Raw genomic sequence first — 27,760 nt, 5'->3', positions numbered from 1 at the left:
CAGGTCTCATTGTCGTTGCCAACGTGAGCGTTGAAGTCCTCCAGCAGAACGAGGGAATCCCCAGAAGGAGCACTCTCCAGTACCCCCTATAAGGACTCCAAAAAGGAGGGGATACCCTGAACCACCCAAAGGCGGACGGAGGCCACCCTCTCGTCTACTGGGTTAAACTCAACATACAGGCACTGAGCTGGGGCGCATTAAGTATTCCCACCCCTGCCCAGCGCCTCTCACCAGTGGCAACTCCAGAGTGGAAGAGAGTCCAACCCCTCTCGAGAAGACTGGTTCCGGAGCCCATGCTATGTGTCGAGATGAGGCCAACTATATCTAGTTGGAACTTGTCAACCTCGCACACCAGCACAGGCTCCTTCCCCACCAGAAAGGTGGCATTCCAAGTCCCTAGAGATAGCTTCTGCAGCCAAGGACCGGACCGCTAAGGTCCCCGCCTTCGGCTGCCGCCCAACTCACATTGCACCCGACCCCTTTTGCCCCTGCTATGGGTGATGAGCCCACGGGACAGTACTACGTTACCTCTTTGGGCTGTGCCTGACCGGGCCCCATGGGTAAAGGCGCGGCCACCAACATGCTTTATTATGAGGTTTTTGATAGTTATTTTTACATGCTATACTAGGAAGTGTCTCGACATGCTATATACTATGTCATTTTCAGCCTTTTTTTCGACATCTCATATTTAGACTTTTTTCAACATGCTATACTATGTAGTTTTCTGTCGTTTTTGTTTTTTACATGCTGTACTTGGTGTGTTCAGCTGTTTTTTCAACATGTCATATTTTGACATTTTTCAACATACTATACCATCTCGTTTTCTCTTAAATGTTCGTTATACTATATTATGACATTGGGCGATTTTTTTAACATGTATAAGTATGACTTGTCTCGACATGCTACGCTATGTGGTTTTCAGCTGTCATACTTTGACACTTATCGACATACTCTAGTATGTTGTTTCCTTTCGAATTTTGACATTTTTGATTTTGTACCTGATAATCTCATTATGTGTTTAATAAGTGGACCACTCATCCACTCATACTATTTCAAAAGTCAGTCATTATTTTAAGAGTTAAAGGATTTAAACAAAGAACAGAACGTCAGTGTTTAAACTTTATTTTAGCACTATTTCTTTTCACAATGATGTCAATCATAAAAACATGACCTATTCTGTTTTGTTCTACAACATGTAATTTGAAGCGTAGAATTTAACTTGGGCAGAAAAGCTGAGAGCAATTGAAAAAACCAATGAATGAAAAAAATCCTCTACAGTGACTGTTGGGATGTACAGAAAGTAGGCTTTGGATTGTAAAGAACAATCATACGGTAGTCTTTGGCTGACTTAGTAAGAGAAATTCAGTTTTAGCTATTTTTTAAACTCCCATCTATATAAATATCACATAAATATGACAGTAAATACATTTATCATAGAATCTTGTATGTACAAATTTACATTCACAGTCATTCCTTTTTTTAAATCAATGTTTTACTACCTAGAATCCCCCCAAGTTTATACCAGTAAAGCCTAAAGCTTACACAGTGATAATCATATTTATGATTGAGAACTCCATTATTATTCCTAATATTCATGAATTGCAGATGGACTTTTTTTCTCATTTCTAATTGAGAAACATGCTTTCTTTCATAAAGCTACAGATAGAATTAAAACTGCAAGCGGTGATGAACGGGCCCTTGCACCTCCACGCACCTTGGGGGTACTGGCACAACTTTGACTGACCCGGTCGTTCATTTCAGTAAAAGTCAGTTAACGCACGCAGAGAGTTTGGACCCTAGACTGAGCTTTTTGACATGGTGTAGTACTTCATGTGGCCACTAGGTGGTAAAGGAGGATTCAGAATTTCCAGATAGGACTTGCATGTGACATGGGGGAAACGTGGCTGGCAGTGTTAGTCTGTGTGAATGTCTTACTATGCATTCACACAGACTCGCACTCAAAATGAGGAACATTTCCACCTACTTGAGCAACCATGGCGTGATCTTTCTGGTTGCCATTTTGGGAAAGAAAAAAATGATACAAAACTGTGGCCGCTACAAAAGAGTGGTGAAGTAATGAGTCCTAAAACACAGAAGTCCGTTGGCCTTTCAGCACTTCCGGTTCCCTGTCTTAAAGTCTATGGGTTTTTTGAACGGGTTTTTGGTAAAATGCCCTAAATAAGGTCTGTGGTTAACACAGGCTAGAGGTATTCTGTAACATAAAACACATCTGCTTAAACCCGATTTTAGAACTTTTAAGGTTTTACTCGTCTTTAATAAAGGCACTCGCTAACAAGTGGCTAAATGGGACTACAGTGTTTTTCTGGGACATTAGACAGCATAACACTGGACACAGAAACTCAGTAAACCCACTTGTCCGCCTTCACAGCTTTACAGAATCGGACTCGAATTTATCTTTCTATAATAATGTTTCTAAATTGTGTTTTAACATGTTTTTACAGTGTTTGTAGTGGTGACGTTTGAGTCGTGCGACCGCGGTGTAGTTCATGTATAGCCTAACAACAGCTTTTTGCTTCTGGCGATTTCATTTAAGCTTCAAAACATAAAAAAGTGGTGTTCATCTGGGAAGATTATCATGCTGAACAAAACATGTAAGTCTCATAAACTTGTGTTCATCAGAGAGCTTATTTTTGGCGAAAACCAAAAATCACATTCAAAAATCCCATAAGCATTGCTTACTTCCAACCAGGAAGTAAGCAATGCTTACTTCCTGGTTGGCCTACAAAATTACGTCATCCCTTCACCACTCTATAGCTTGGCTGTTCAGGGTATTGCGTGCGTGCCACGCATTGATGACACAGTAACGTTTCCCTCTGTCTAATCAGTGGTCTGCAGTGTGTTCACCTCATCTTTTAGTACGTCTTAGTACCCTGTCGACTGTTTTTGGAACCCCAGGAGAGCAGGTACTTAAGGATGTGGTACCAGGTACTTTTTCATAATGAAACATCAAAACAAAGTAAGTAGAGTAAAGTAGAGCCAGTATCATGCAGCGGAAAAGCACCTTTAGACAATTTTCGGCGTTCTTTTTCCTGCTGTGGTTTGGACAGCTGCTTGTGAAACTCACCTGTCCTGGGTGAGGTAGAAACTAATGATCTTATAATCTGCAAGCAAGCCCTCTAACCAACTGAGCTAAACCTTCAGATATTTCAACTGTGTTTTAAGTTGGACTTCAGGCTCTTCTCTGGGAAGCGGCCTGTAAAACGTAGCTGCCGTGGATAAGGTTCAAACTCAACATTTCAAATAGATTATTTGTTTTAATATTCATAAATTAATTAATTAATTTTCATGGTTTGATCTACAAATGATGTACACCAAGATGATGTGGAATTTATTTGCCCTACTAGCCTTCTAGTGGGCACTGGAAGTACTACATAACGTGAAATATCTCACTCCAGGGTCCAAACTCTCTGCGTGCATTATCCGACTTTCACAGAAAGTAATGACCGCTTTAGCTGGAGTTCACCAGTACTCTGACAAACGTGGGGGTGCGAGGGCCCTTTCATTAATGCTCATAGCTTTATTTACAGATTGCTTTTTACTGGAATGTCATGAGATGCTTTCTCAAATGTATAAAATATTGTTTACACAGAATTCTCATTAAACATGCTACTAATAAACCAATGTAACACTAATCTGGCTGCAGAGACGCGTGCTCTCACCTTCACAGTTCTGTGTCTCTGTGATGAAAATGTTTGCAGGATCTCAGAACAACTCTGATCACCCTCACCGTCTCAGAGTATCGACTTTAATGTAGAGCAGTTACCCAACGATTTAGTTTTCGGTGTCTGATGAGTCCGAGACGTCCGCAAGACGCGCCTGCCTTTTGCGGACGTTCCAGTGCAAACACTGAGCCAAGCTTTCGAACCAGTCGTACACCAGGTCGTGGCAGCAGATGGAGGGCACTGGGTAACAAGACGTGGTGATCTTGATGCTGTCGGGAGAGAAGTTGCAGAAAGTAAATTAACTTTAAGTAACAAATCTGTATGATGAAACTGATAATGGCAGTAACTGGTGTTTACCAGTCTCCATGCTGAATCTCCTGTCTCTTCCGCCCATCAAACGACACCCAGGCGGTGTTCCTGGCATCAGGGGACAAGGTGATCTAAATTGTGGAAAAAGTGACAAAAAGTCAGTTCCCAAGCTACAGATGTTATAACAAGGCTACACACTGACCGACTGACTAACACACCAACCTGTTTGACACGGTCTTTCCTGAGACCATGTCGACAGTATAGCTGTGCGATATGACGATATGTATCGTCTGACGAAAGAAAAAAGTCCATCGTTTCATTTTACGCTAGTGTGCATCATCTGATAACACATGGCTGAGGGGGCGTCTACACAATGCACTGCACCAAAACAAACAAACATGGAGGAGCTGGAAAAGCAACACTGAACCAAGACCCCAGGACGTGCATCAAGCTCTGTTGCAAATTTTACATTGAGGAAATGCACCGTCCAGGTCATCACATGATGCCCACTGGCCCAGAGAAGAAGAAAAAGAGACGTCTGTAAAATAGCAAATAATTTTTTGTGAGCGTCATCTACTGTACATAAATAATAATAAATATGTAAATATATTAAAAGGTTATGCAAACATAGACAGCCGATACATTACAGGAAAACTCTGAGTAAATTAGTGGAGAATCATAACAAAAGCGGATTGAATATCATCTGAAAAAACGGTGTTAGCCCATGGCCTTACTGTGATACTATCTGCAAACTGTGTGTGTGCATCGAGGCCCGTCCAGCTTCCTCACGTTTCCCACTCACCATGAGCTCGACCCCGGCAGGGACGACGATGGGCCTGAAGGAGAGAGAGTGAGGGCAGATGGGGGTGACCATGATGGCGGGTACGTTGGGGTGGATCATGGAGGCTCCTGCTGCGGCCGCATACGCTGTGCTGCCTGTGGGTGTGGACACAATCACACCTAGAGGACAGGGGGGACATTTAGCACAATTATTTACCATATAAGAAATGCATTATATATTATAAATGTAAGTACCAGTCTACAAATACAAATGTAGCTACAAGTCAAGACAAAAGAGAACAAGTTTACGAGGGCTCTTACCGTCTCCCTGCACCGAGGTGATGAGGCGTCCATCGAGGTACAGGTCCACATTGGACAGGTAGGAGGACGGGCCTCGGTCCACCACCACCTCATTCAACACCTGTACACACGCGCATATTAAATTTGCAGAAAACATGAATCCTCTAATTGAGAAACAAACAAACAAACAAATTTTTAGACAAATCATCTTCTTTTTTTAAATTCAAGCATTAAGTGTAGAGGTAAGTAGAATAAATTTGGTCCTGTGCAGATCAGAACATTGTAATCAGAGTGAGTTAGATTAATCTACATTTTGCCAACAGGGAATCATAAGTTTTAAGTAAAAGGACAGTTCAGTGGCAGGTTTAAAGATTTGTGACATTAGAAATGTGGACTTTCACACAAATTTATCTTGATAAAAAGAAATTAAAAGATGAATAAATTAAATTTAATAAAACATCTCTGGCAATTAAGACCTCACAAATTCAAGACTCTTTACTTATGATTTTAAGGCATTTTTTTATTAAAAAAAAAATAAATTTATGATATTTTAAAACCATAAGACCCGCAGAGACCCTGATATATGAATCTGGCTAGCAAAAGCATAAAAATTGGATTGAGACAAACGAATAGATAAACTTTTTCAGAGTCATTCAAATATCTTATTATCCAAATACAGCAGAGACTGGATGTATAGTAAAAAAGGGAGGAGTAATGAAAAATTGAATGTGCAGAAAATATATGATCATTTGATCTTATTTGATTTTGCTTAATTGTCAGAAAAAAAACAGCAATTTGTCTTGCGTCCCAGAATGTCAGTTGTTTCACATGCATATGCATTAATACAAAACAACATTTAACCAGTCAACTAAACCAACAATGCTACAAATCACATCAGACATTACAAACAGAGGGTGCAATGCAACATAAATGGCCACTTGGTGTCTCCATCCACAACAGACACCACTCGGCTCATCCTTGGCCCATTGCCCACAACCACTAAAATCTAACTCATAATGTGAACTTCTGAGACATCCAGAAAACAAACAAGTAAACAACTTTAAACACAACCACTTGTGTTTTATCCTTATTGAGGTGAGGTTTCTTATAAGCCCCTAGGGATTGCTTAATCTTACTTGCACAACCTTGTCTTTTTCTGTTGTTTTGCACAAATAAACCTTACTTACTTTTTCCCTGTTACATTTTGTTCGACCCAGACGCACTGACTCTACTTAGAAGCCAGAGTTTTGATTTAATAGGTTGACAGACTGAAGAACAAACAAGTTCCTCAACCTGTTCAATCGAGCCTACAGGACTCTTAATCTGCTGTGTGATAGCAAAAGCTGATATTCTTCAAATAGTGCAGGGATCAGACAGGATATCACCAGCCAGACTCAACTTTCTTTTGCATATGCAGCCTGAAAACTTAACTCAAGTGTTTGACCCACAATGTCTGAAACTAAACTGCTGCAAATCTGCTCAACCTGAACAGAGAGAAAACTGCACCACTTGGTGTCTCTATTCACTACAAAAACCACTGAGTTTGTCCTTGGCCCACAGCCCACATCTGCACCACGGTTTAATTCATATCTGTTAAGTAAATCTTGAGACACCCGGCAGACAAACGGCTCTAAACACAACATCTCTTGCTGAGAGGATAAAGGCGAGATAACTGTATTGCCATTGCTGTATAATGTGGAATAGCTCAATAATTCAGGGCAGTCTTTGGTGTGTAATTTGTTTTCACACACAGTTATTATGAAATCTGCAGTCAGTAAAAACAATAAATGAGCCGGCAGCAGACGCAGAGTCAGAGAGCATTACATTCCCACTTTAAACTACGAGCAGAGAGAAACGCTGGTGTGCAGTCAAGCGGCATTCAAATCATGTTCCACACTTCAGTCAGCACTGCAGTGATGTCTGCCTGATGTACTGACGTCAGCTGAGCACAGAGCAAACATCCCGCTGGATGCTGCAGACGTGATGTAATGGGAGGTCAAACTCAGGCTCAGAGACGGGAACGATCCGTCACTGTCTTATATCGACAAGACAGGGAGAGGAGGGAGAGAGCTGCACTGAAATTAACAAAATGCAGTCGTGTATGTAGGTCTGTGTGTGTGTGTGTGTGTGTGTGTGTGTGTGTGTGTGTGTGTGTGTGTGTGGTAAAAGCTTATTTTGGGGTCAGCAAGTTGGGGTTAGGTTAGGATTAAAGTTAGGCGAGTAGCAGTTATGTTTGGTTAAGTCTCCAGGAAATGCATGTAAGTCTATGTAATTTGCCCCTGAGTGACCCAAAAGTAAACGTGTGTGTGACTGCAGCAGCGAGGCATGTTTAGTTAAACAGTGTGTCAGACGAAGAGCGTCAGAGCTCATTAAATATCCATTTGGCGTTTGACTGTGCTGTCGACGCCACGGTCTCCATGGCAACTGGCTCAACAGAACTTCATAAACATCCTACTTTTTCTCCCTGATATCTGCACCCAGCAGCTTTATTATGACTGTCGCCATGGAAACCCGTCTCGCTCACCGAGCTTGTACACATGTACGACAGCACAAATGCACCCAGGATGAAAAAAAAGGAAACGAGGGAGACGGAGACACACACACACACACACACACACACACACACACACACACACACACACACACACACACACACACACGGAGTAAGCCTCCATCATCTGTGTGGGCTTACAGCATCTTTTTTAGGGTGTGATCAGGAACAAAACACAATCACACCAGTCATTTTTTAACAAAGAACAGTGGCGCCAGAGGAACAAAACTTAAGAACTACATTTCCACTTTAAACGTTCCTGTTTGCTTCTGAAAAACTATGAAGATTAAGCACATTCTCCAAATACATGCTTATAAAATAACGGCTTTCACACACAGGGACATAATGCAGAGTTATCCTGTTCTTTGTGTTTATGTTTGTGTGACCCTGATGTTTGTATGGATCTAAAGAATGAACACCACGAGGATGTGCAGATGTGCACATTGTTTGTTTCTCTTGTTCACTCGCTTGCTTCACTCTCAGCTCATTATACACTCTCTTTCTCTCATTTAACTTTCTTTTTAGACAAGTTAAAAAGCTGAAAAAATTTAAAAGCATCACTGTGTTCTAGTATTGACTCTAGTCTCACTCATTACTTCTTTTCGCACATTTTCACATTTTGTGCACCACAAAAACTTGGAACGATCATCTTATTTCAGATTAGATACTCTCCGAGCACAAGAGGAACCCTGAGTGATGTGAGTGTGTGTCAAGTGTGTGTCTTCAACGCTTTACAAGCAAAGGGCCCCTGAACTGAAAGAGAGATGGCAGGGACTCCTTACTGCATATATAAAAACTGAGTTGCATATTAAACTTGGCCCTCGTTGACATGCAGGGCAGTCTTAAGTGCCACATATAAACACACCTTTATATGGCGCATACAAGACTAAGCTATTAAAAAAATACTTGACAGATTCATGAATGCATACATCAAGGATTATGTTTTTAATCATAATTTTTTCAGAGAGGCCGATTAATCTTTTTTATAGTGTTAGATTCATGTGGTTTTTTTTCAGACATATTTAAATTCTTAAAAATTAAATAAAACTTTGGCAGCTCCTCTGCAGTAACTCTGAGGACCCCCTAGAGGTCACAGACCACCTGTTGAAGCCCCATAGTGTATATTGATTTGTCGAGCACATGAGCCAATACAGCAGTGGCAATCTTTTTTTTTTTTTTACATGTTAACCATGTAAACAACAGACAACAAAAACACAAACAGCTTGTTACAAGAAATAAGAAAAAAAAAGTCTGTAAGTCTGAGGGAGACAAGAAAGATCTAATTTTAGAGTTAGCTCAAGACGCGCTCGGTCTCCTTTCAGCTGTTACACCTGTGCCTCTTTGTCCTCACCTGTAGCTGCAGCGTGACCTTGCCGGCCTCGCTGTTGGTGTGTCCATGAGGAAGGAGGCCGTTGTGTTCCTGCTGCTGCTGCTGCTGCTGCTGCGGCTGCGGCTCCCGGCTGTACGGCTGCTGGCCTGTTCTCTGAAGCATGTCCTTCACCACCTTCACCTTCAGACGGCTGCGCAGAGTGATAGCTGCATTTCCTGAAAACACACAGACATGCAAACATAAGCACACGTGGCGTTCACACACATTATATCTTGTGACAACCAAAAGAAGGTATTTATTTGTAACCTTTCAGGAGAGAATGAGTGTTTCCTTCACAGCAGCTACAACAGTAAATATTAGATCAATATAAAAATCCTTTTTACCTTCAAACACTTTGGCCACTTCGGTCTTGTATGATTCAAATTTGAAGGGCGTCAGGAAACCAAGAGAGCCGAGGTGAAACGCCATAACCGGAGGGACGCTGCCCTGCAGAAAAGAAAAACAGTCCAAACATAAAAATCAGTCTCACCCCTGTCAGAACAGCAGAGTCATGACCAAAAAACTCATCTGTTTACTGAACTGCATGAAGTACACAATACTGACACAATCTGAAAACATTTGGTATTAAAAAGATTTTATATTGTATTCTTTTTTCTATTTTTTTAATGTGTATTATTCATGAAAATGATGAGAAATTATGGCATAAAAACGAAATACTCAGAATACTTTTATAGTAGACTTTCATAACACAAAGCTGAAACTAATTTTAGAATCACAGAAAAATGCAGTTTTTAATTGTTTGATCTTTGAATGCTGCTGACTGTGTGACATCAGGTGGCAACTTCAAGAGCCAAATATTCAAATTAGTTTCACAGAATATACTAACTCTTTTTATTTTTTTTTCTTTGCAGTGATCACAACAGAATTACAATAAAGTCATTTTAAACAGAAAAATAGGTAAAAGCAAAAAGTAAACCACTGTAAAACAAAGATGAAATACAATGATGCAACATTTTTTAAAAAATCTGATTTGTCAATTTGACAGTTTAAGTCCCAAAGGTTAGAAAAGACAAGATATGAGAAATTATTTTTCTTACATTTGGTTTAAAGGAATACATAATGAGACATATTCAGAAATTGATCAACCAATAAAAGTGTGATTACCTGGAAGAGAGAGGAGGCGTAGAGCAGAGTGCCGTCTCCACCCAGACAGATGATCAGGTCGATGCAGTCAGAGATATCATCATAACCTGCAGGCCGACAAAAACAACTCATCCTAAACGTGGTATATAAACAAACTCATTGCTATTATTATCTGTTTTATTTTAATTACATTATAATATGCACAAAATTTTCATTCAAGAATATAAGGGGAGTTTCCTAGTTCAAAATTCAGCCAACATATGCGGCCAGTAAGGTAAAATAAATCTAAGAGAACAATGGCAACAACATAGGACGAATGACCTAACTAAACATTTTTATCCGTTTAAGTGTGCACTACATTTAGAGTATTTTTACCACTGTATCTTGCCATCACAAAACAATTTGGAACAAGGAAATAAAGCAGTTATATTGCTCTCTTCAAAACCAGACTCCATAGAAAGAAAAAACAAACAATAATTTCACTGCTGGTCAACCACGGTCATGATCAGTTAGTTTGTTTGTGTTATTTTGTAACGTCAGTGTTTAAAAGACAGCGGTAGACCAGCAGCTCTTGTGTTCAGCAAGGTTAAATTAGCGTTTTTGTCACTGGAGTTTAATCATCATCACTTATTTATTTATTTACACATCAACGAAACAGTGATACAAAATGAACTAAGCCACAGTCCAAAAGAAGAAATTTGAATAGGACATCCCAAATAAGCTACCTAAAGATTTTGCAAGGGGGCCCATACAATTAAAATATAACATTAAAAAAAAAACATTCACTGTATCAAATCTTCACTGACGCAACAGAAGAATTCCAGTAAAATACTGGCGCATCCACTTTGGAGATTTAAAATACTGATATTGAAAATACAGCAAGTACAACAAAGTTGCTACCATAGACATAATCCTTTGAAACCTGAGAAAATTTTTTTTATTTCTCTTCAAACATTGGGAAACAATGTAGTGAACAATTTCAAAAGAAATGTACCAAAAATTCGATAAAAATAAAAAATAAAAAAGAAAAACATAAAAGAAAATAACCTAAAAAAAAACTAAAAAAGAAAAGTCAAAATAGTGCTTCTATAATAATTCTGTAAAATATATAATTATTATCATTATAAATATAGTGATTTGGACATTTTCCCCCAGCTTTTCAAAAATGTATTTCGAGGGTTTAAGTCCTTGTGAAGGGGTCTGAACGCAGCATAAGAAAAGCGATGTCGATCCAGGCTTCAAAGGGTTAAATAGGCGTTTCAAAATAAAACATTTTAGCAGTAAACAGCATCATTTATACGTTTTTTGGCTCTCTGAGTTCTTTCTGAAGATGGAAACGGAATAAGATGTTTTTATGTCGTCATCGTACTCGTTCCATGTTTGCGGTCCTCCACACGTGTGCTTTTCACCTGTAATCAGGTGTTTCGTCCTCGTGTTACGTGTGTAGAGGACAGTTTGGTGGCTTTGAAGGGACAAGAGATAACAGATAACGGTCGAAACAGGCTGTCTGACAGAAAGGTAAAGCATTGAAAATACTCTCAATATAGTGTGCACTTAAACTGGTATTTTTTAGTTGGGACTTTTTTGGGTGTCTAAAATACATTTTGCTGCTGACCTTGTAAACAGCACTACCTTACTTCACTTTTGTGTCGTTACTCTTGCCTGCTTCTCCAAACTGTGGCCGTGCCAACCAACATTTCCTGTAGGTAAAGCACTGATTATGGGTAAGTACCTCATTCAACCCCAGCTCAAAAAAAATCTGAATGATCCCTTTAATGTTTGCATCTTCGTTGTGTTGTAAAGGCGTCTCACCCTCTCTGAAGGTGCAGAGTTGATTGCGGATGGAGCCGAACGCCTCGTCCTTCAACAGCGTAGCATCATCTGCCACCCGACGCTCCACGTACACCATCATCTGCTTCTCCTGACACACAGAGACATGCTTTAGCAACAGCAGCCAAAACACACGCACAGACGTCTCCCAACAGTCCTCTTTCTGAAATGAGGCTGAGCGTACGCCAAACATTTGGGGTTTAATATGACGGTGTTTGTGTGGAATGTAAATAAATGGGTTCATTTGACATTTTGTTACACAAAGTACAGCTTGTTTTGGAAATGTAGTTCAAATTTTATTTTTTTCCATCTGACTTATTTTTCACCTATTCATCCCCAGAAAATGAGTGTTCCCACACCTTTTCAAAATTTAAAAATGTTTCCATGACTTTTCAAGGACCCATGATACCATTCAATGGTACTGTGTTCAGAACTGTGTGGTATACTTTACTCCAAATTATTGTATGAACATTAAACAGAAAACTTTTTCCAACCTCGAATAGGTGTTTATGTTATTAAATTACATGGAAGATTATCAACAGGCGAGGAGTGCAACAGTTAATTAATTAATTAATTAACACACAAATTCCATCACTTTTCCAAAATTCCCAATGATTTTTACAAGTTCCACAACTTTCCAGGTCTTAAAAATGAGATTGTGAAACTCCATAACTATTCCAGGTTTCTCATGACTGTGGGAAGCCTGGAAAAAGTTCCCTGCTCGAACCTCTGTTTTAAAAATAAAACTCATAAAGGTATTTTTTATCCATTTGATTTGATCATGTGATCTCATCTAGACATTTTGGAAAAAGGTTCACTCTGTGATTCAAAAGGTTACCGCTCAAACGTTTACACTGTCTCCCTCATTTTACTTGTTAAACCACACTGTGGAAAATCTTTTTGATGTGGACACCAAATTTATGTTAATAATTCTCACATTTTTGACTAAAAGTGCATCTTCCTCTGGAGGTCCCCAAAGCCGGCACGTGGATATCACAGATATCAGCGCTTATCGCTTTGGGAAAATCGACATATGCTGTGAATCATAAAACGGACAACCTCTGGAAACTTCTGAAAACTTCTGGAAAATACGCAATTACTGATTTTTTATATGTGCGATTCTTATTTTTCTGTTGTTTAAAATTTAAAAATCGATTAAAAAAGTAAATACAAAAAACATGAACCCACATCAGTTACGTAGGGTTCCAGCCAGTTTTGTGTGTTTATTGTAACATATCACAACTTTTTTGGTCAAGTTAAAAATCTACTTCAAATGCTGAAGAACATTTCAAACTTTCTAGAGTGGAAAACTTGAAAAAGAATAAACATATTACATTATTGTGAAAGTATCCAAGTGGTTTGCTTTGTGTTGTTGGTTTTTCTATTCTGATCTGTGTGACTTAAATGCAAGAGGCATTTTGTAAGTTCATGAAAAAAATAGATATTACTTTATTTTGATATTTTATAATTCAAGATCAGAAAAAATATTCACAAAATCCTACTTCCCCTGTATTTGCATTTTTTAGGAATTTCCAAAGATGGATTCAAGACATTTTAATTTATACCGTTTACAGCCCTTTTTTAGATTAGTGAAATCAATTATTATTATTATTATTATTATTATGATAGTATAGTAGTCCCCTACCTCCACTAGAAACCTGCAGAGCTCTTTGAAAGGCTCGACGAGGCTCTCATCTCTGATTTTCCTGATGACGAGCACGTTGACAGGTGGTTTATTCCAGGTGAGGCGCTGGCTGGCTGGGTCCTGGATGTGCCTGGGAAACAAACACACAAGTAAGTAAACAAACCTTTTATACAAGCCATCAGTGCCTGTTAATACTATGTTAGACACACAGAAACAGACCAAAGAGATGAGTCATCACATTTTGTCTTACCTCATCTTCTGAAGAAAGTAAAAGATAAACGGACAGCAGACGCAGTCATTCATTAACTCATGTGACACTGTGATGTTACGTCTGTAGGAGTGAGGTCCAAACTCCAAACATCAGAATATAAAAACCTCTATTTTCTTTTCTCATCTTTACCGTTTGTGTGTCTCCTCTTTTGCCTGGCGGACCGAAGGCATTGTGCAGATAACTTAAAGTCCAAAGAAACACTCCTGAGACTAGGTGACAACAAGCATCTGTGGTCTGTTCTGTTAGTCATCCCATTCATCCAACATCCAATCACAGCATTCTCACTTTATCTTATCTCACACAGTTGCACAAGCTTTTCTGAGTAAACACCACACTCACGACACACAAAGTTCGCCCCTCATGCTTACATGACTGAAGTTGGGTTGGGAAGGATGCAGGCTTTGGGTCCGAAGTGAGTGGCTGGATACGGTCCATGTAGAAAGTGTGCTCTCCTGTGAGGAGGGAGAAGGAGGAGGACAGGTCAGTATCACCTCATGTCCAGGGCAACAGAGTCGTGGCAGTGGCACGGCGCACCAGCTGGCAACCTGCAGTGCAAACCTCTTAGGAGAGCTTTCTGCTGTGTCGCTCGCTGAGCTGGAGGGCTCCAAGTGCTCGTGTTGGCCTGGCAACCTCCGCCGCTCCATCTCCCACAGCAGCTGTTCGTGACCATCCCCCCGTCGCTGTGACCTTGTCCCCTTCCTACGTCTCCTTGGTGACTTGGACGGGTGCTCCCGGTGCTTGGAGGGCCTGGCTGACTCTGAAAGCTGACCGGGGGGCGCTGAGGGTCGCGGCATGCCTCTGTCTGGCACTGCCAGGGGCCCCGGTGATGGAGCGGTCTCTGAGTTCTCCATTCTGCAGGGATGCATCACAGAAACATCTGTTGAAGATGTTTATGAGAATTTGAAAAGATGAAATAATCTAAAATATGAGTCTTTGAAAAACTGTAGTTACTCCAGAAGAGCTGAAGTCGATTTCCAACACTTTTCTATTTGCCACTGCCTTTGACTCAATCAGATACTTTTTTATTCTTGTATTTTATACTTAAAGTGTTATTTTCAATTCTCATGATCATTAATGGCATTTTTAATTGTATTTACATGTACTTTTATTTTGTGTTTCTTATGTACTTTTGAACTCTTTTGATATTTTATGTAAAGCACTTTAGATTTCCTTGTTGCTAAAATGTGTTATATAAATAAACTTTCCTTGCCTAGTGGAAACTATCACATGTATATATTATGATGATTTATTTATTATTTATTAAGCTAAAATACCAAACATTATCTGCTTCTCAAATATGAGGATTTGCAGCTTTTACATATTTCATGTCTATGAAAATTTAATATTTTGAGATTTTTAACTGCTGGCAGACAAAATTAGTATTTGAAAACATCACATTGGGCTCTGGGAAACTATACTCAGCATTTTCTGACATTTCTTAGTCAAAGTGATCAATAAGTTTACTGAGGAAGAAAATCAGCCTGCTAACTGACCACAAAAAATAACTATCAGTTGTATCCTTATTCTTATACAATTACCCAAGAAGAATGCACATGATGAGGGATAAAGGCAAATAATTAAGACGTTCAAGGTATTAAATTTAAAGGAAGAACAAAGGGAAAACAAAACATATATAGACCAAAGTAGGATGTTGCTTTAGCTTATTATACCTACTCTTTTTACTTAGCATATTCATCATAAGTAAGGGACTGTTTGTTATTTATGAAGGGGGAGGGAGTGGGGCAAAAAGGCGGTATGTCAAAAAAAAATTTTTTATGTTTTTTAATAATAAGCACTGAGGAGGGACTTTTGTTCTTTATTTTAGCTTATGGGAGGGGCATACAATTTGTGATCATATAATATGGTAATGTGTTATTTGATTTATGCAAGTAGAAACAAGTCACTTTTTAAGACATTTATTTATAGAATAGCAAATTCTAATACATTTTAAAACAATTTAGAGATACAAGAGCTGGGAAACAATCTATTTACAGTACTGTACAGTACTCAAAGTATTTACATGTAACTAATATTGTCGATGAGGATCTGGAAATCGGTAAAGAAATGACAAAATACATTAGCTTGTATGAGCACTTGTGAGGGTCGTACACCGCCATGCAACATGACAGGACCGTCCTGCACCTGCAGGGTCGGCTACAGACCCCCGTCAGGCACGAGGCTCCCTCCTCTACCCGTCCGTCTGCTCATACTATCAGTTGTGGGGGTGATTTCTTCAGCTTCAAAATACCTGTATCGACAGAAACAACATGTCAACAAGTTTGCAAAGCGACAAATGTTAAAGAAAAGCTTCTAATTTACAAGCGTACCTTGTATCTAGCTGTTGAAGCTAATGTGCTAACTAACATTAGCTAAACAGCTAATGCTAACGTACAAACAATGTATCACACAGACTGTTTATGTATAAACAGACTGTTTATTTATAAACACGCAGCTAATCTTATGAAGAACACGTCTCTAGCTACAATATGATCAGCAAAAGTTATACTAAAACACGCTATTTCTAGCTTTATTGCTTGTGTTTTGCTCTTACCGGTGTGTTCGCCATGTCGTCTCTTTCGCCGCATCGGTTGCCGTAGTTACGAGACTGCGCGTGCATGACGGCCTCCTGTGCACGTGAGGGGCTGTATATAAAGAGTGACAGCGCCATAAGTGCAGCTGTGACAGGCACAACACTGTTTTCAATAATCGCAGCCTGTACGCTGACAGACACATAATTACCAGACGAATAAATTGTTTTGCTATGAAAAACTGCACAGCAGTTTCTATTAGGCAAAACAAAAAAACGTTAGCATGTGAAATTTAATAAACTTGCCTTGCCTGGTGGGAACTATGACATGTATATATTATGATAATTTATTAAGCTAAAATACAAAACATTATCTGGTTCCAGCTTTTCTGTATTTCCAACACTTTTCTATTTGCCACTGCCTTTTACTAAATCCAATACTTTTTTATTCTTGTATATTATTCTTTTTTAAGGCTTGTTTTTATTTTATATTCTCTTGATCATGAATGGAATTTTTAATTGTATTTAAATATACTTTATATTGTGTTTCTTTTGCACTTTGTCACAACTCTTTTGATGTTTTATGTTAAGCACTTTAGATTGCCCGTGTTGCTAAAATGTGTTATATAAATAAACTTGCCTTGCCTAGTATATATTATGATATTATGATAATTAATTAATTAATTATTAAGATAAAAAAACAAACATTATCTGGTTCCAGCTTCTCAAATATGGGGATTTGCAGCTTTTTCATATTTCATGTCTATGGAAATTTAATATTTTAATATTTTTAACTGCTGGTAGACAAAAAAGCATTTGAAAACATCACATTGGGCTCTGGGAAACTATACTCATCATTTTCTGATATTTTTTTGTCAAAGTGATCAATACGTTTATTGAGGAAGACAATGAGCTTGTTAACTGACCATAAAAATAACTGTCAGTTGTATCCTTATACTTGTTATGGCCAAAACTTAGTTTGTTCATTGTATCCTATTTTGTTCTTTGTTAACAATTTCCTGTGAAGAATTTACATAATAAAGGATAAAGAAGTTCGAGGTATTAAGGGCAAACAAACATATACAGACCAAAGTAGGCTGTTGCTTTAGCTTATTATAGCTACTCTTTTTACTTAGCATATTATCATAAGTAAGGGACTGTTTGTTATTTATGAAGGAGGGGGGAGTGGGGCAAAAAGGCAGAGGCATGTCAAATTATTTTTCTTATGTTTTTTTTTAAAAAAAAATAATAAGCACTGGGAAGGGACTTTTGTTCTTTATTTTGGCTTATGGGATGGGCATACAATTTTCTCGTCTTTACATAAATTAAGATCTGCGTGCAAAATACTAAATCATGCATGCTTTTAAATAAAGACGGGCATGGAAGTTACTAAAATGCACATGCAATTTATAAAAGGGGTGCAGGAAATAGTGCATGGGCGTTTTTAGAAATAAAACCATAATGATGTCACTTCCTGTGCTCTGTAAAAAAAAAAAAAAGTAACACTCCAGCTACCCCTTCTCTGAAAAATAAAGAACAGTCCCTAACTCATTTAGACTGCTGCTTAGTTTAAGCAAAATAATAAAAATTTCACATCATAAAAAAATATTTTAAGTGATTAAAGCTGGCATTTTGTCACAGTAATACTCATAGTAGTATGAATAATGAGTGCTTAACAAATGTGAAGAAAAAGTAACATGTGACAAACAACTCTATGACCTCTTTCACTATACTAAAAAAAAGAATCGAAAGTAAAATAAAGTAACTAATTAAAAAACATGAATGTAACTGTATAGCTGATTGAATACGGGGGAGTAAGTCAAACCAGCGATTAAACAAAGTTCCTTTAACGTTATATTTACAACATTTTTTCATATTATTGTTTAACATTTTGACCTTGGGCGAAGCTTTAGGGAGAAAACGGTCTTATCTCACAAACGGGAATCGTAAGTAAACAGCTACCGGACACAAAACAACCGACTGTCGGTCATTACTGAGCTCATCTAACCAGCTAACCGGATGAACCGTGAAAGAAACGGGGCTTACTGTGTCACTGAGGCAAACACGAGCAGGTCGTTACTGCGTTATCAAACAGCGTGTTTATCTGCTAAAAAACTGCATTAACGGACAGACAGCGGATTCAGGCTCTGACAGCTAAATCGTTACATTACAACACGGCGTGTGTGACCGCGGAGCAGCGGGGGAAGTGATGTTTGCGTGGTCGGTTCAGGGGCATCACTGCGGGCTGATCTCTGCGCAGCACCGAGGGACGGTCACCGGGACAGCGCCGTGTTCGGTGAAACAGAGTCACAGCCACACGGTGAAGCGCTTTATTTATGTGTTTATCTGTTAAATAATAGAAAGGGTTTATTAACCCTTAGGGCCCGCTTTAATATTAAACACACTTGTATCGCTCTGCGTACAACATGCGTATTTGAAATCAAGCAAAATATTATTTTCTACTTTCACTGAGTTATTTTTCAGTCTTAATTATAAATATCAATTATTAATTCATTTTCAGAATTTTAATCCTTTAAATGCCAGGTTTTTGTCATGTTATAAAGAAACAAACAAAAAGAAAACGTTTCTTATTTTCTATGTTACCAACCTTTTAAACATTAGGGCCTGCATCATCATCATTACATTATAAAAAACATTATACATTAGAACTATTTTCTACTTTCACTGAGTTTATTTATAAAACCAACATCAGTCCTGATTATAAATATAAAATATTCATTAATCAAAATTTTAACTCTTTTAATGTTGGGATTTTGATGCTACTGTGTTTTTAGATGAGAAAAAAAAATTATATTCAATATACTGCATGCAAAGCAGAATTTTCTTATTTTATCATCACAGCCTAGGATATGTCAATGATTTGCAGCAATACTGATTATAATACTTGAATTACTTTTTTCCTGATTATACTTACTTTTACTTAACATTTTTAGTGCAGGACTTTTCTTGCAACCGGGTATTGTCATAGTGCAGTATTAGTACTTTTACTGAAGTAAAGGAACTGCATACTTCCTTCACCATTGTTACAATTACATTGCACCTTACAGTATATCTTATACTTCATGCTGTGCAATACTGTGCTATATCATAATATACTATGTTAAAATGTTATACTGTCTTAACACATCATGTATTAGGTTATTATATTAATATTTTGCTATATTAAGTTTGAAAAACAAACTTACATTTGTCCTTGATCCTGCTACATCTTTGGAGTTGAAGGATGAGTTGATTAAAATCTGCAGCTGGTAAGGAGATTCGATTCAGTTGCTCATGCATGTTCCTGCTGATGGCATCATTCAATTCCTGCAGTGCATTTTTTTGCATCAGAGTCTTCTGTCCTTTTGGCTGTCAGTAAGGTCCACCCATCCAGTGCAACAACTTAAACAGGGATGTTAGGGGTTAACCATGTCTCTGTTTGGATGTGCACAGAGCAGTATCTGATTTGCTGTTGCTAAGTGGGCCTCAATCGCATCTCATCCACTTTTTTCTCCTGCGACCGGACATTAGCCTGAAGAAAGCTTGGTAGAGGAACAGCTCCCAGTCCAAGTCGGCTCAACTTCGCCCTGATGCCGGCTCTCCTCCCTCTCTTCGTCCGGTTTCGTTTCTCCCCTCTGGTTTGACTGGCTGCTTGGCGTATGGTGTTGGTGGGGATCATCTTGCGGTCTGCTGCATTCAGTCCAGAACTTACACAACTTTTCCCGATGTTGACAACTGCTTCTCTATCGCAGAAAAGTCGTGCTTCACCAGAAAGGGCCATGGAGTCGAAAAAATACAAAAATATAGCAAAAAAGTAGCAAGGATTTGAGGAGCTTGTGGCTGCTGCATCTACATGCGCTGCTGTCGTCATATTAGTCATACCTTGTCTTCCATGTTATGCTCATTTTTAGGTTAATACTTAAAGATTATAACATGTTCAAATGCTTTAATAGACAAAAACACATTATTTCTCTCATACTGTCTGCCTAAATATACCCGTATTTAACCTCTGCAAACATTTTCAGATGTAATAAATTTCAGGGAATTTTATTACTTTTATTTTGTGATTAGCTGTGGCTCTGCCTTCGGCGTAAATGGGTAAGCTATTCACATATTACATTAACTGGCTGTGGCATGTTTGTCTTGTCTGACAAAGACTTTAAATATTTGCAAAAGAGCAAAAGCAAACTTCAGGCACTCATGAGTAGATGATTAAGTAAAGAGAATTGTGATTAAAAAGCCATTTAATTTGCAAAATGAGGCAGGTCTTCAGCAGGGTTCAGATACAGTTTGACTGATAGAAAAGACATAGTCTGTCTTATTTGGACAGGGCAGTACCTAATGTTTGAACTTCTATTATTGCACTCTGATTGGCCTCAGTGAATACTATGAGTCACACCTTGTGTACTTTGCCCCCCATTAGAGTCCCAACTGTGCTGTAAAGATGTTTTATGCTGGATTATCTTTAGCCTTATAACTGCCCTGCATAAAAAATCTTACAGGAAATGAGAAGTATCTTTGCACTGAATGGTTCTTCAAACATCACACACACACACACACACACAAAAAATGCATTTCAAATAAGATTTAAGCTTTGCATACTTCCTTGTCCTGAGCTGATGCACATTGCCCCGCCACCTTCCCTTTCCTCCAACCACGCCTTCTAAACAAAGCGTTTTTCACAGTACAGCTGCACTGAGACTGGATATATAATCAACTCTACAGGGGAACAGACATATTGTCCTGCATTTAACATCAGACGACTGCATTCACACAGGTAATAAATCCAAAAGGTAATGCTGTCTTTGTATGTGTTTGTGTTGTGTTAAAAAACTTTCCTGTCAAAATGAGAAAAATCAGTGTCAAGGTGACTTTGATTAATTCATCTTCTGGCACTTCTTTGTAACATATTCTTATTTTTTAAAAGTGTAATGTAAATAGTAAAAAGTACTAAATTACTAGCTTTGTATTTTTGCTCAGTACTTTCATTAATAATGGCTGGGTCGATATTTGACCTAATAAGCGCGGGCAGCTCTGGCTGCTTGATGTTATCTGTTCTTTGATAACAGGAAAGCATCAAAGAAAGGAGCAGCATCAACCAAGATAAATATAAAGAAAAGGAAAATTAGCATCTAAACTCCTGTGTTTGTGTGTGTGTGTGTTGTTGTTGTTTTTTATCCATATAACAGTTAATTCTGTGTGGGGTTCGGCAAAGACGGAGAAAATTAAATATACTTTTTACCAAATGCCTCAGTATTACCGAAAAAGAGGAAGATAGACTGCTCTGTAGACCATTATCAAATGCAGGTCACAACCCAGGCAGTCCAAAAGTGTGAAAAACAAGGAGGAATTACACTGAAAAGCCTTTATTATAGTGGCTAAATCATTAAAAAAGCCAACATGTTTCGACCACTACCGGTCTTCATCAGGGTTTGAAAAAAATGCTTTTTTGAGGCCCTGACGAAGACCAGTAGAAGTCGAAACATGTTGGCTTTTGTTAATATTTTAACCACTATAAAAAATGTAATGTAATTCCTCCTTGTTGGTCCTGTTTAATCTCAATATTAATATTTTGATGATGATGTATAGCTGCTGCCTGGAAAAGACAACATTTACAATATCCAAAATCTAAGATGATATCTATGTAGTCTCATATCATAATACTGATATAATGTCAATATATTGCCCAGCCTTGCTTCTGGGTTTACAGGATGAAAAAAATGAATCCTCATACAAGGCCCTGAGTTATTAATTTCAGAGAGGGGAATGGTAGTTTAGACGTCATTCTGGTTCACATGCTCAAAAGGAATGGATTTATTTAGTCAAAATGCTTAACAACTATCAAAAAAGGTCACTGACGCAAAAAGAATTAATTTGTTCCACGTGCAGCAGGTGACACAATGTGAAAAAATGTTGTTTTTTTTCAGTCAAACGTCTGCACCAGCGCTTTGTCACGTTCTCCTCATGAAATAAAATATTATTTTTACATCTGAGGAACTCTTTTCTTCCTCAGTGTGTGGGCATTTTTTCTCAGAAATATATATAATATTCAGAAAAGAAAATAAGAACAGATTGAGAGCTCTTTGTTCACCTTGGAAACAGAAAAATGATTTTGTCAACTGCTGTTTCCAAGGCGAAGAATGAACTTTCATGATTTGCTTTTAAACCAACAAAAAGTGCTCTGAAGAAAATGATTAGTGGGCAAACTCCATCTGTGGAGGGGGATCATTTAATATGATCAAAGTCCAAAATCTCTACTAAATGGACCATGGCATGAGATTGTTTCTATGAACTGATTTTATGCAAAATAACTAGCTGTGCATCTTTTAATATCCTTGGCCAAATAGTCAAATGTCAGGACGCTGTATAACTAGAATTACCTTTGACATTTGACCATCAAATTCTAATCAGTTCATGCTTTTTTTAAGAGTATTTTTTAGGGATTTTTTCCCATTATTGATAGGACGGCTGTGAGAGAGAGAGAGAGGGAGAACGATACGCAGCAAAGGGCCACAGGCTGAAATTGAACCCGGACCGCTGCAAAGGCCTCGGCATATGGGGTGCACACTCTTGCAGGTGAGCTCGAGGCCGCCCCAGTTCATTCTTCAAAGTGGACATTTGTGCCAAATTTGAAGAAACTGCCTCAAGGCCTTGTTGAGATCATGAGTTCAAGAGAAAGAGATGGATGCAAGATCACAGTGACATTGATCTTTGACCTCCAAAATCTCATTAATTCATCAAGTGGCCGTTTGTGCAAAATTTCTTAAAATTCCCTCAAGGTAAAAAATCCCACTCACAAGAATAAAACGGCAAAAGATCAGTGACTTTGGCAGTTGACCACAAAATCTGTTAAAGTCATCTTTGAGTCTAAGTTAACATTTGTGCTAAATTTGAGGAAATTGCTTCAAGTTGTCCTTGAGATGCGTGTCCACAAGAATAAGACAGAAAAGGTCACGGTGACCATGACCTTTGACTTTCCACCAATTTCTAATGAGTTCATTCTTTACTCAAAGTGAATGTTTGTGCCAAATTTAAAGAAATTTCCTCAAGGTGTTCTTGAAATAACACGTTTACATTAATAAGATGGATTCTAGGTTAACTGACCTTTGTGTCCTATGACCACCAAAATCTAATCAATTCATCGTTGAGTCCAAGTAAAAGTTTGTGCCAAATTTAAAGATATTTCCTCACAGTGTTTTCGAGATATCGCGCTCACAAGAACGAGACAGACGAGTTCACAGTGACTTCAACCTTTAACCCTTTGAAACCTGCAGTGACATCACTTTTCTTGTGCTACCTTCAGATGCCTTTCACATGTATTTAAACCGATGAACCCTGAGCAAATTGGTGCAATTTCTTTCAGAAACATGGGGGGGAAACAGCAATTGGCAACTTGTTAGGAAATGTTCTATAAATTGGATGAAATTAATTGATTTAGAAAATCATTTTTTTAAATCTAGGGAAAACTATAGGGGAAAAAAGAAAAGTTAGGGAAAATTTTATTTAAAATGATGAATTATGTATTTGAAATTATGTTACAGAATTATTATAATTGTAAGGCACCTTTTTAATTCTATTTTTGTTTAATTTTTTAATTTATAAATAAATACAAAATATATATATAAAACAAATTTTCTGATCATTTTCCTTTGCTTTTTATTGATTTCTTGCAAATTTTTGGATAATTTCTTATTTTGTTTCTCATTGCCTTCTTCCCATGTTTTGGAAAAAAAATCACACCAGTATGCTCAGGATTTTAAAACGTTAACCACCAATATCTAATTTTTGAGTCTAAGTGGTCGTTTGTGCCAAATGTGAGGAAAATCCCACAAGGCGTTCTTGAGTTATCATGTTCACATTAATGAGACTGACCCAAGGTCATAATGACCTTGACCATTGACCATCAAATCCTAATCATTGAATTGTTTGGTCAAAGTGAACATTTGTGCCAAATTTGAAGAAATTACATTGAGGTGTTCTTGGGATATTACGTTCACAAGAATGTGACAAACAGACGAAGACGTGTATGGACTTCAAAATCCAAAAGTACAACTTAATTATAGAAAGTAAACATCACAAACTCAGATCTCAATTTTCTCATCAACCCAGATACAATATCCTGCACGTCAGAGCAAACAATTTCCCAGCACAAATAACTGTAATATTCCTCTTATATAACATCCTCTGACAGACTTCAGAGTGTGACTGCAGAGTGTGAGCACACACTGAGTTCATTATTTCCCTGGGTATCATTTTAACAGCCACAGCCTTATTTAATATCTCCCAGTCTAGACCGCGTACCTGAGCCCCATTTCCTGGTGGGGATTATTGTCACTGCAGACTATGAATCAGCCTGTTTCACTGAGTCAGAGGTCAAATTGGTTAAATATTAATAAATGACCGTTTCAAAAAGCAGAAATGAAAAATTGCAGTGCAACAATAAGTGTTCAGATCCTTTACTGAAGTCAAAATACTAATACCACACAAGTAAAAGTTCTGCATTCAAAACCTTACTGAAGTAGAAGTGTGTGAGTATAAACAGCAAAACATACCTGTCAGTGTTTTATTGTTACATATGTTTTTGGATTGATATTACACCTGCATTAATGTGTATTTTACATCTACTGCAGTAGATGTTTAAGGTTGTGCTCATTCATTTCATGTATTTTGTATTCTCTATTTTGCATCTACATTTATTTTTATTTTTGCATTAAATGTAAAGCGTCTTTGAGTACCTGGAAAAGCGCTATACAGTATAAGTGCCATCTATTATTATTATTATTATCATTATCATTATTATTACTATTATTATTACCAACTCCTTTATATACTGTTGGTGGGGTTGAGTATCGGGACTTGATAGCTTTAATAGGTATCAACCGAAATTACGTAGCACAAATACGTGTTGAGAGGAACTTGATGTTTTTTATCATGTTAATCTGGAGAAGGGTTTAAAAAAGAAAGAGGAGTCTGGTTACTATGGGACATTGGGCTTTTTTTTTTATTTTTTTTTTTTTTAACTTTTTTGAAACGTCAGTGCAATACAAGATGACTGCGATGACTTCCATTTATTTTTATTGCAGCCACTGCAACGTGTAGACGTGTTATGCGAGCAAAAATAGGAAGGCAAGCCCCTTATCATGGGAGCGGCCACGTATGAGGGATTCCTGAGAGGTAATACTTCACAATTTCAGAGAGGAATTGTGGGTTCGAAACTTCCTGATGATCCACTCACCTTTTCAAGGGTTATTTGAAGCAAAATCACGTCTTGTAGCGCCTGTTGCATCAAGCCTGCAGGAGCCAGTTCCTACCAACAAGCACAAAGCCATAGCATCATGTGACCTATAAAAGCGAAAGAAAAAAAGGGTTAACAGAAACTCACCTACTGTCTCCGTGCAGACACAGGAAGTGTTTCTGTCAGGTATGAGCTTTTTTTTTGGTTCCTGTAAAAGCTGAAGAAAAATGATAATGTTAGCAATTTTATTGAAAAGCTCTGAAAACATAAATATATATTTTCTGCCAAAGTTGGAACAGTTTTTGTTACAGGAAATACTTCTGTTTATTTGCATCTTTCTGAGCTCTCACTGAAGTGAAGTGGGCAGGTATAATTTGGAATTTCAGAGTAAAGCAATATTTGAGTCAAAATCTGACAAAGAGTCGATGGGTTTTTCCTATTTTGGCCACATCCAAACAGTTCTGATGAGTTTCATGTTTTTGTCTTAGAACAATTATAAAATAAATTAAAATAAAATAAAATAATGGTTTTTGACACTCCAAGCAACTGCTGCAGTTTAAAGAGCGAGAAAGTCTGCATTAAACTCCGGACTTTCAGCCAGGATCCTGCTGTTTTTGCTCCTGTGTGAGAGAAAAATTCAGAAAAATGTCATAGTGCACACAGCCAGATTTTAATTATTTTTTTAAAAAAATCACTGAGTATATGAAGTTAAGTTTTAAAATTTTGAAAAAATGAGCGGTAATCTCTGGCCTGACACGCTGGGGGTGTTAACATCAAAATAAGAAAGGAAAAAATAAATAGATGCAAATAAAAATGAGTCTAGTGAAAAAAAAAATCTGTGTACAATTTCTTGGCAATGTTTGAGCTTATACATCAATATCGCCCCGTGTGTTAGCGTTCACTACAATGTACGAGCTCTTTAACAGACTCTGTGTGTGTGTGTGTGTGTGTGTGTATGAAAATGATTTTATAACTGCCAGGTCAAAAATGACCCAAAACAAGAATTTAACCGTGGATTTGCAGCTTTCATGGAAATGTGAACAAAGTTTTTCACGCTGGGGTGATTCTGGGAACAAAAGATCATTTAGGGGGTTTTATATGCTGTAAAACGTAGTGGCGGGGAATTTCTGACCCCTACGATGATGTAAGGGTTAATCTGAACTTGAATTTAAAACCCTGTCTCCCTCCTGCAGCAGCAGAGTGTCCACAATGTCCCACAGTCCCTGCTGCACCTCTGGTTAAAAACTCCCACCATGAATCTCTCGCTGCCCTCCCTCCTGCTCAGTCTGGGAGGAAAATGTCTGCTCAACTGGAGCCTGGTGTTTCTCCAGAGGAACCACATCTGTAAAAACTTCCTCGGGGTTTTCAGCGTTTCCCTCGCAGTCATCGACACACTGCTGACCTTCTCTGTCACCGCCCTCCACGTCCCCGCTGACGGACACGTCCTCCTGCTGGGCCTCAGGCTGACCAGGTACCACGTGTGTCTGCTGGTTCAGGTCTGCGGACAGGTCTACAGCGCTCTGCAGTGGCCTGTCGCAGTCGTGGCCGGTTTGGATCATTTCTTCGCCGTCACTGGAAGGCTGCAGCCGAGCAGGGCCGGGGTCAGAGGGATTGTTTGTTTGGTTGTGAGCGGCCTCCTGTGGTGCCTCGCAGCTCTCTACATCTTCCTGCTGTCTGACTTCACTCCCGTCATGGAGGACGTCCCTCACACCCTGATACACCGGTGCTGGGTCCTCCACTCCTCTCAGATCCTGCAGGTTTTTATGTTTCTCCTCCTGACTCTGGGTTGTGCAGCACTGCATGCTGGGAGCAGTGTGCGATTATTAAAAACACCTCCTCTGAGAGACCAAATTACAAACAAAAGTGGAGCTCGCTGCAGGAGGAGTGTTGCTCAACAAGCCCTGCGTATATTTCTGGACACATGGGCTTTATTTTTGCTTTTTCTGGCCGTGCTCCTGCTGCTGCCGCTGGGAATACCTGCATACCTGGGTCTGAGCGTGGCCTGGCTCTGCTTCATCAACAGCCTCCTGATTGCACTCGTTTTATGTGCCGTCTGTCCGGCCTCGCGGCTCGCTCAGGGCCTGGCAGCCGCTCCTCCCGACAGCTTCTGTGAGTGGAGATTTAAATTTAGCCCGGCCACAGAGGACAGATCATGA

At 38.6% G+C, this 27,760-nt stretch overlaps 2 protein-coding genes across 3 annotated transcripts; one reads left to right on the top strand and one right to left on the bottom strand.

Moving 5' to 3' along the window:
- Positions 1–2,781: 2,781 nt before the first annotated feature.
- nadkb (NAD kinase b) lies at positions 2,782–18,573 on the bottom strand. 2 transcript variants are annotated; one of them, XM_042498535.1, is made up of 14 exons: positions 18,416–18,572; positions 16,394–16,484; positions 15,919–16,090; positions 14,401–14,694; positions 14,211–14,294; positions 13,572–13,701; positions 11,909–12,017; positions 10,118–10,203; positions 9,337–9,439; positions 8,975–9,168; positions 5,094–5,193; positions 4,795–4,952; positions 4,041–4,123; positions 2,782–3,952 (listed from the first exon to the last, which is right to left on the bottom strand). In XM_042498535.1, the coding sequence occupies exons 3-14, from the start codon at positions 15,957–15,959 to the stop codon at positions 3,793–3,795; spliced, it is 1,542 nt and encodes a 513-aa protein (XP_042354469.1). In that variant the 5' UTR covers positions 15,960–16,090; positions 16,394–16,484; positions 18,416–18,572; the 3' UTR covers positions 2,782–3,792. The 2 variants fall into 2 exon arrangements, with proteins under 2 accessions (XP_042354469.1, XP_042354470.1); XM_042498536.1 differs by lacking the exons at positions 15,919–16,090; positions 16,394–16,484 and having other exon boundaries at positions 18,416–18,573.
- An 8,284-nt stretch (positions 18,574–26,857) lies between these two features.
- Positions 26,858–27,760, top strand: gpr160 (G protein-coupled receptor 160). Its single transcript, XM_042497133.1, has one exon. The coding sequence runs from the start codon at positions 26,858–26,860 to the stop codon at positions 27,758–27,760; it is 903 nt and encodes a 300-aa protein (XP_042353067.1).

This window comes from Plectropomus leopardus, chromosome 12 (genome assembly GCF_008729295.1).
Source record: "Plectropomus leopardus isolate mb chromosome 12, YSFRI_Pleo_2.0, whole genome shotgun sequence".
Taxonomy (NCBI): Eukaryota; Metazoa; Chordata; class Actinopteri; order Perciformes; family Serranidae; genus Plectropomus; species Plectropomus leopardus.
The sequence above is the reverse complement of the archived record's forward strand: the minus strand, read 5'-3'. Positions and strand labels throughout refer to the sequence as shown.

Bases quoted from the DNA above. Each gene is read 5' to 3' on its own strand.
- gpr160 (XM_042497133.1), top strand. From the start codon at position 26,858: ATGAATCTCTCGCTGCCCTCCCTCCTGCTCAGTCTGGGAGGAAAATGT.
- nadkb (XM_042498535.1), bottom strand. From the start codon at position 15,959: ATGGCGGTGTACGACCCTCACAAGTGCTCATACAAGCTAAT. The intron at 4,953-5,093 runs GTAAGAGCCCTC...CCTGTCCTCTAG, and splicing joins CACCTCGGTGCAGGGAGACG to GTGTGATTGTGTCCACACCC. The intron at 3,953-4,040 runs GTAAACACCAGT...CTCTCCCGACAG, and splicing joins GAGATTCAGCATGGAGACTG to CATCAAGATCACCACGTCTT.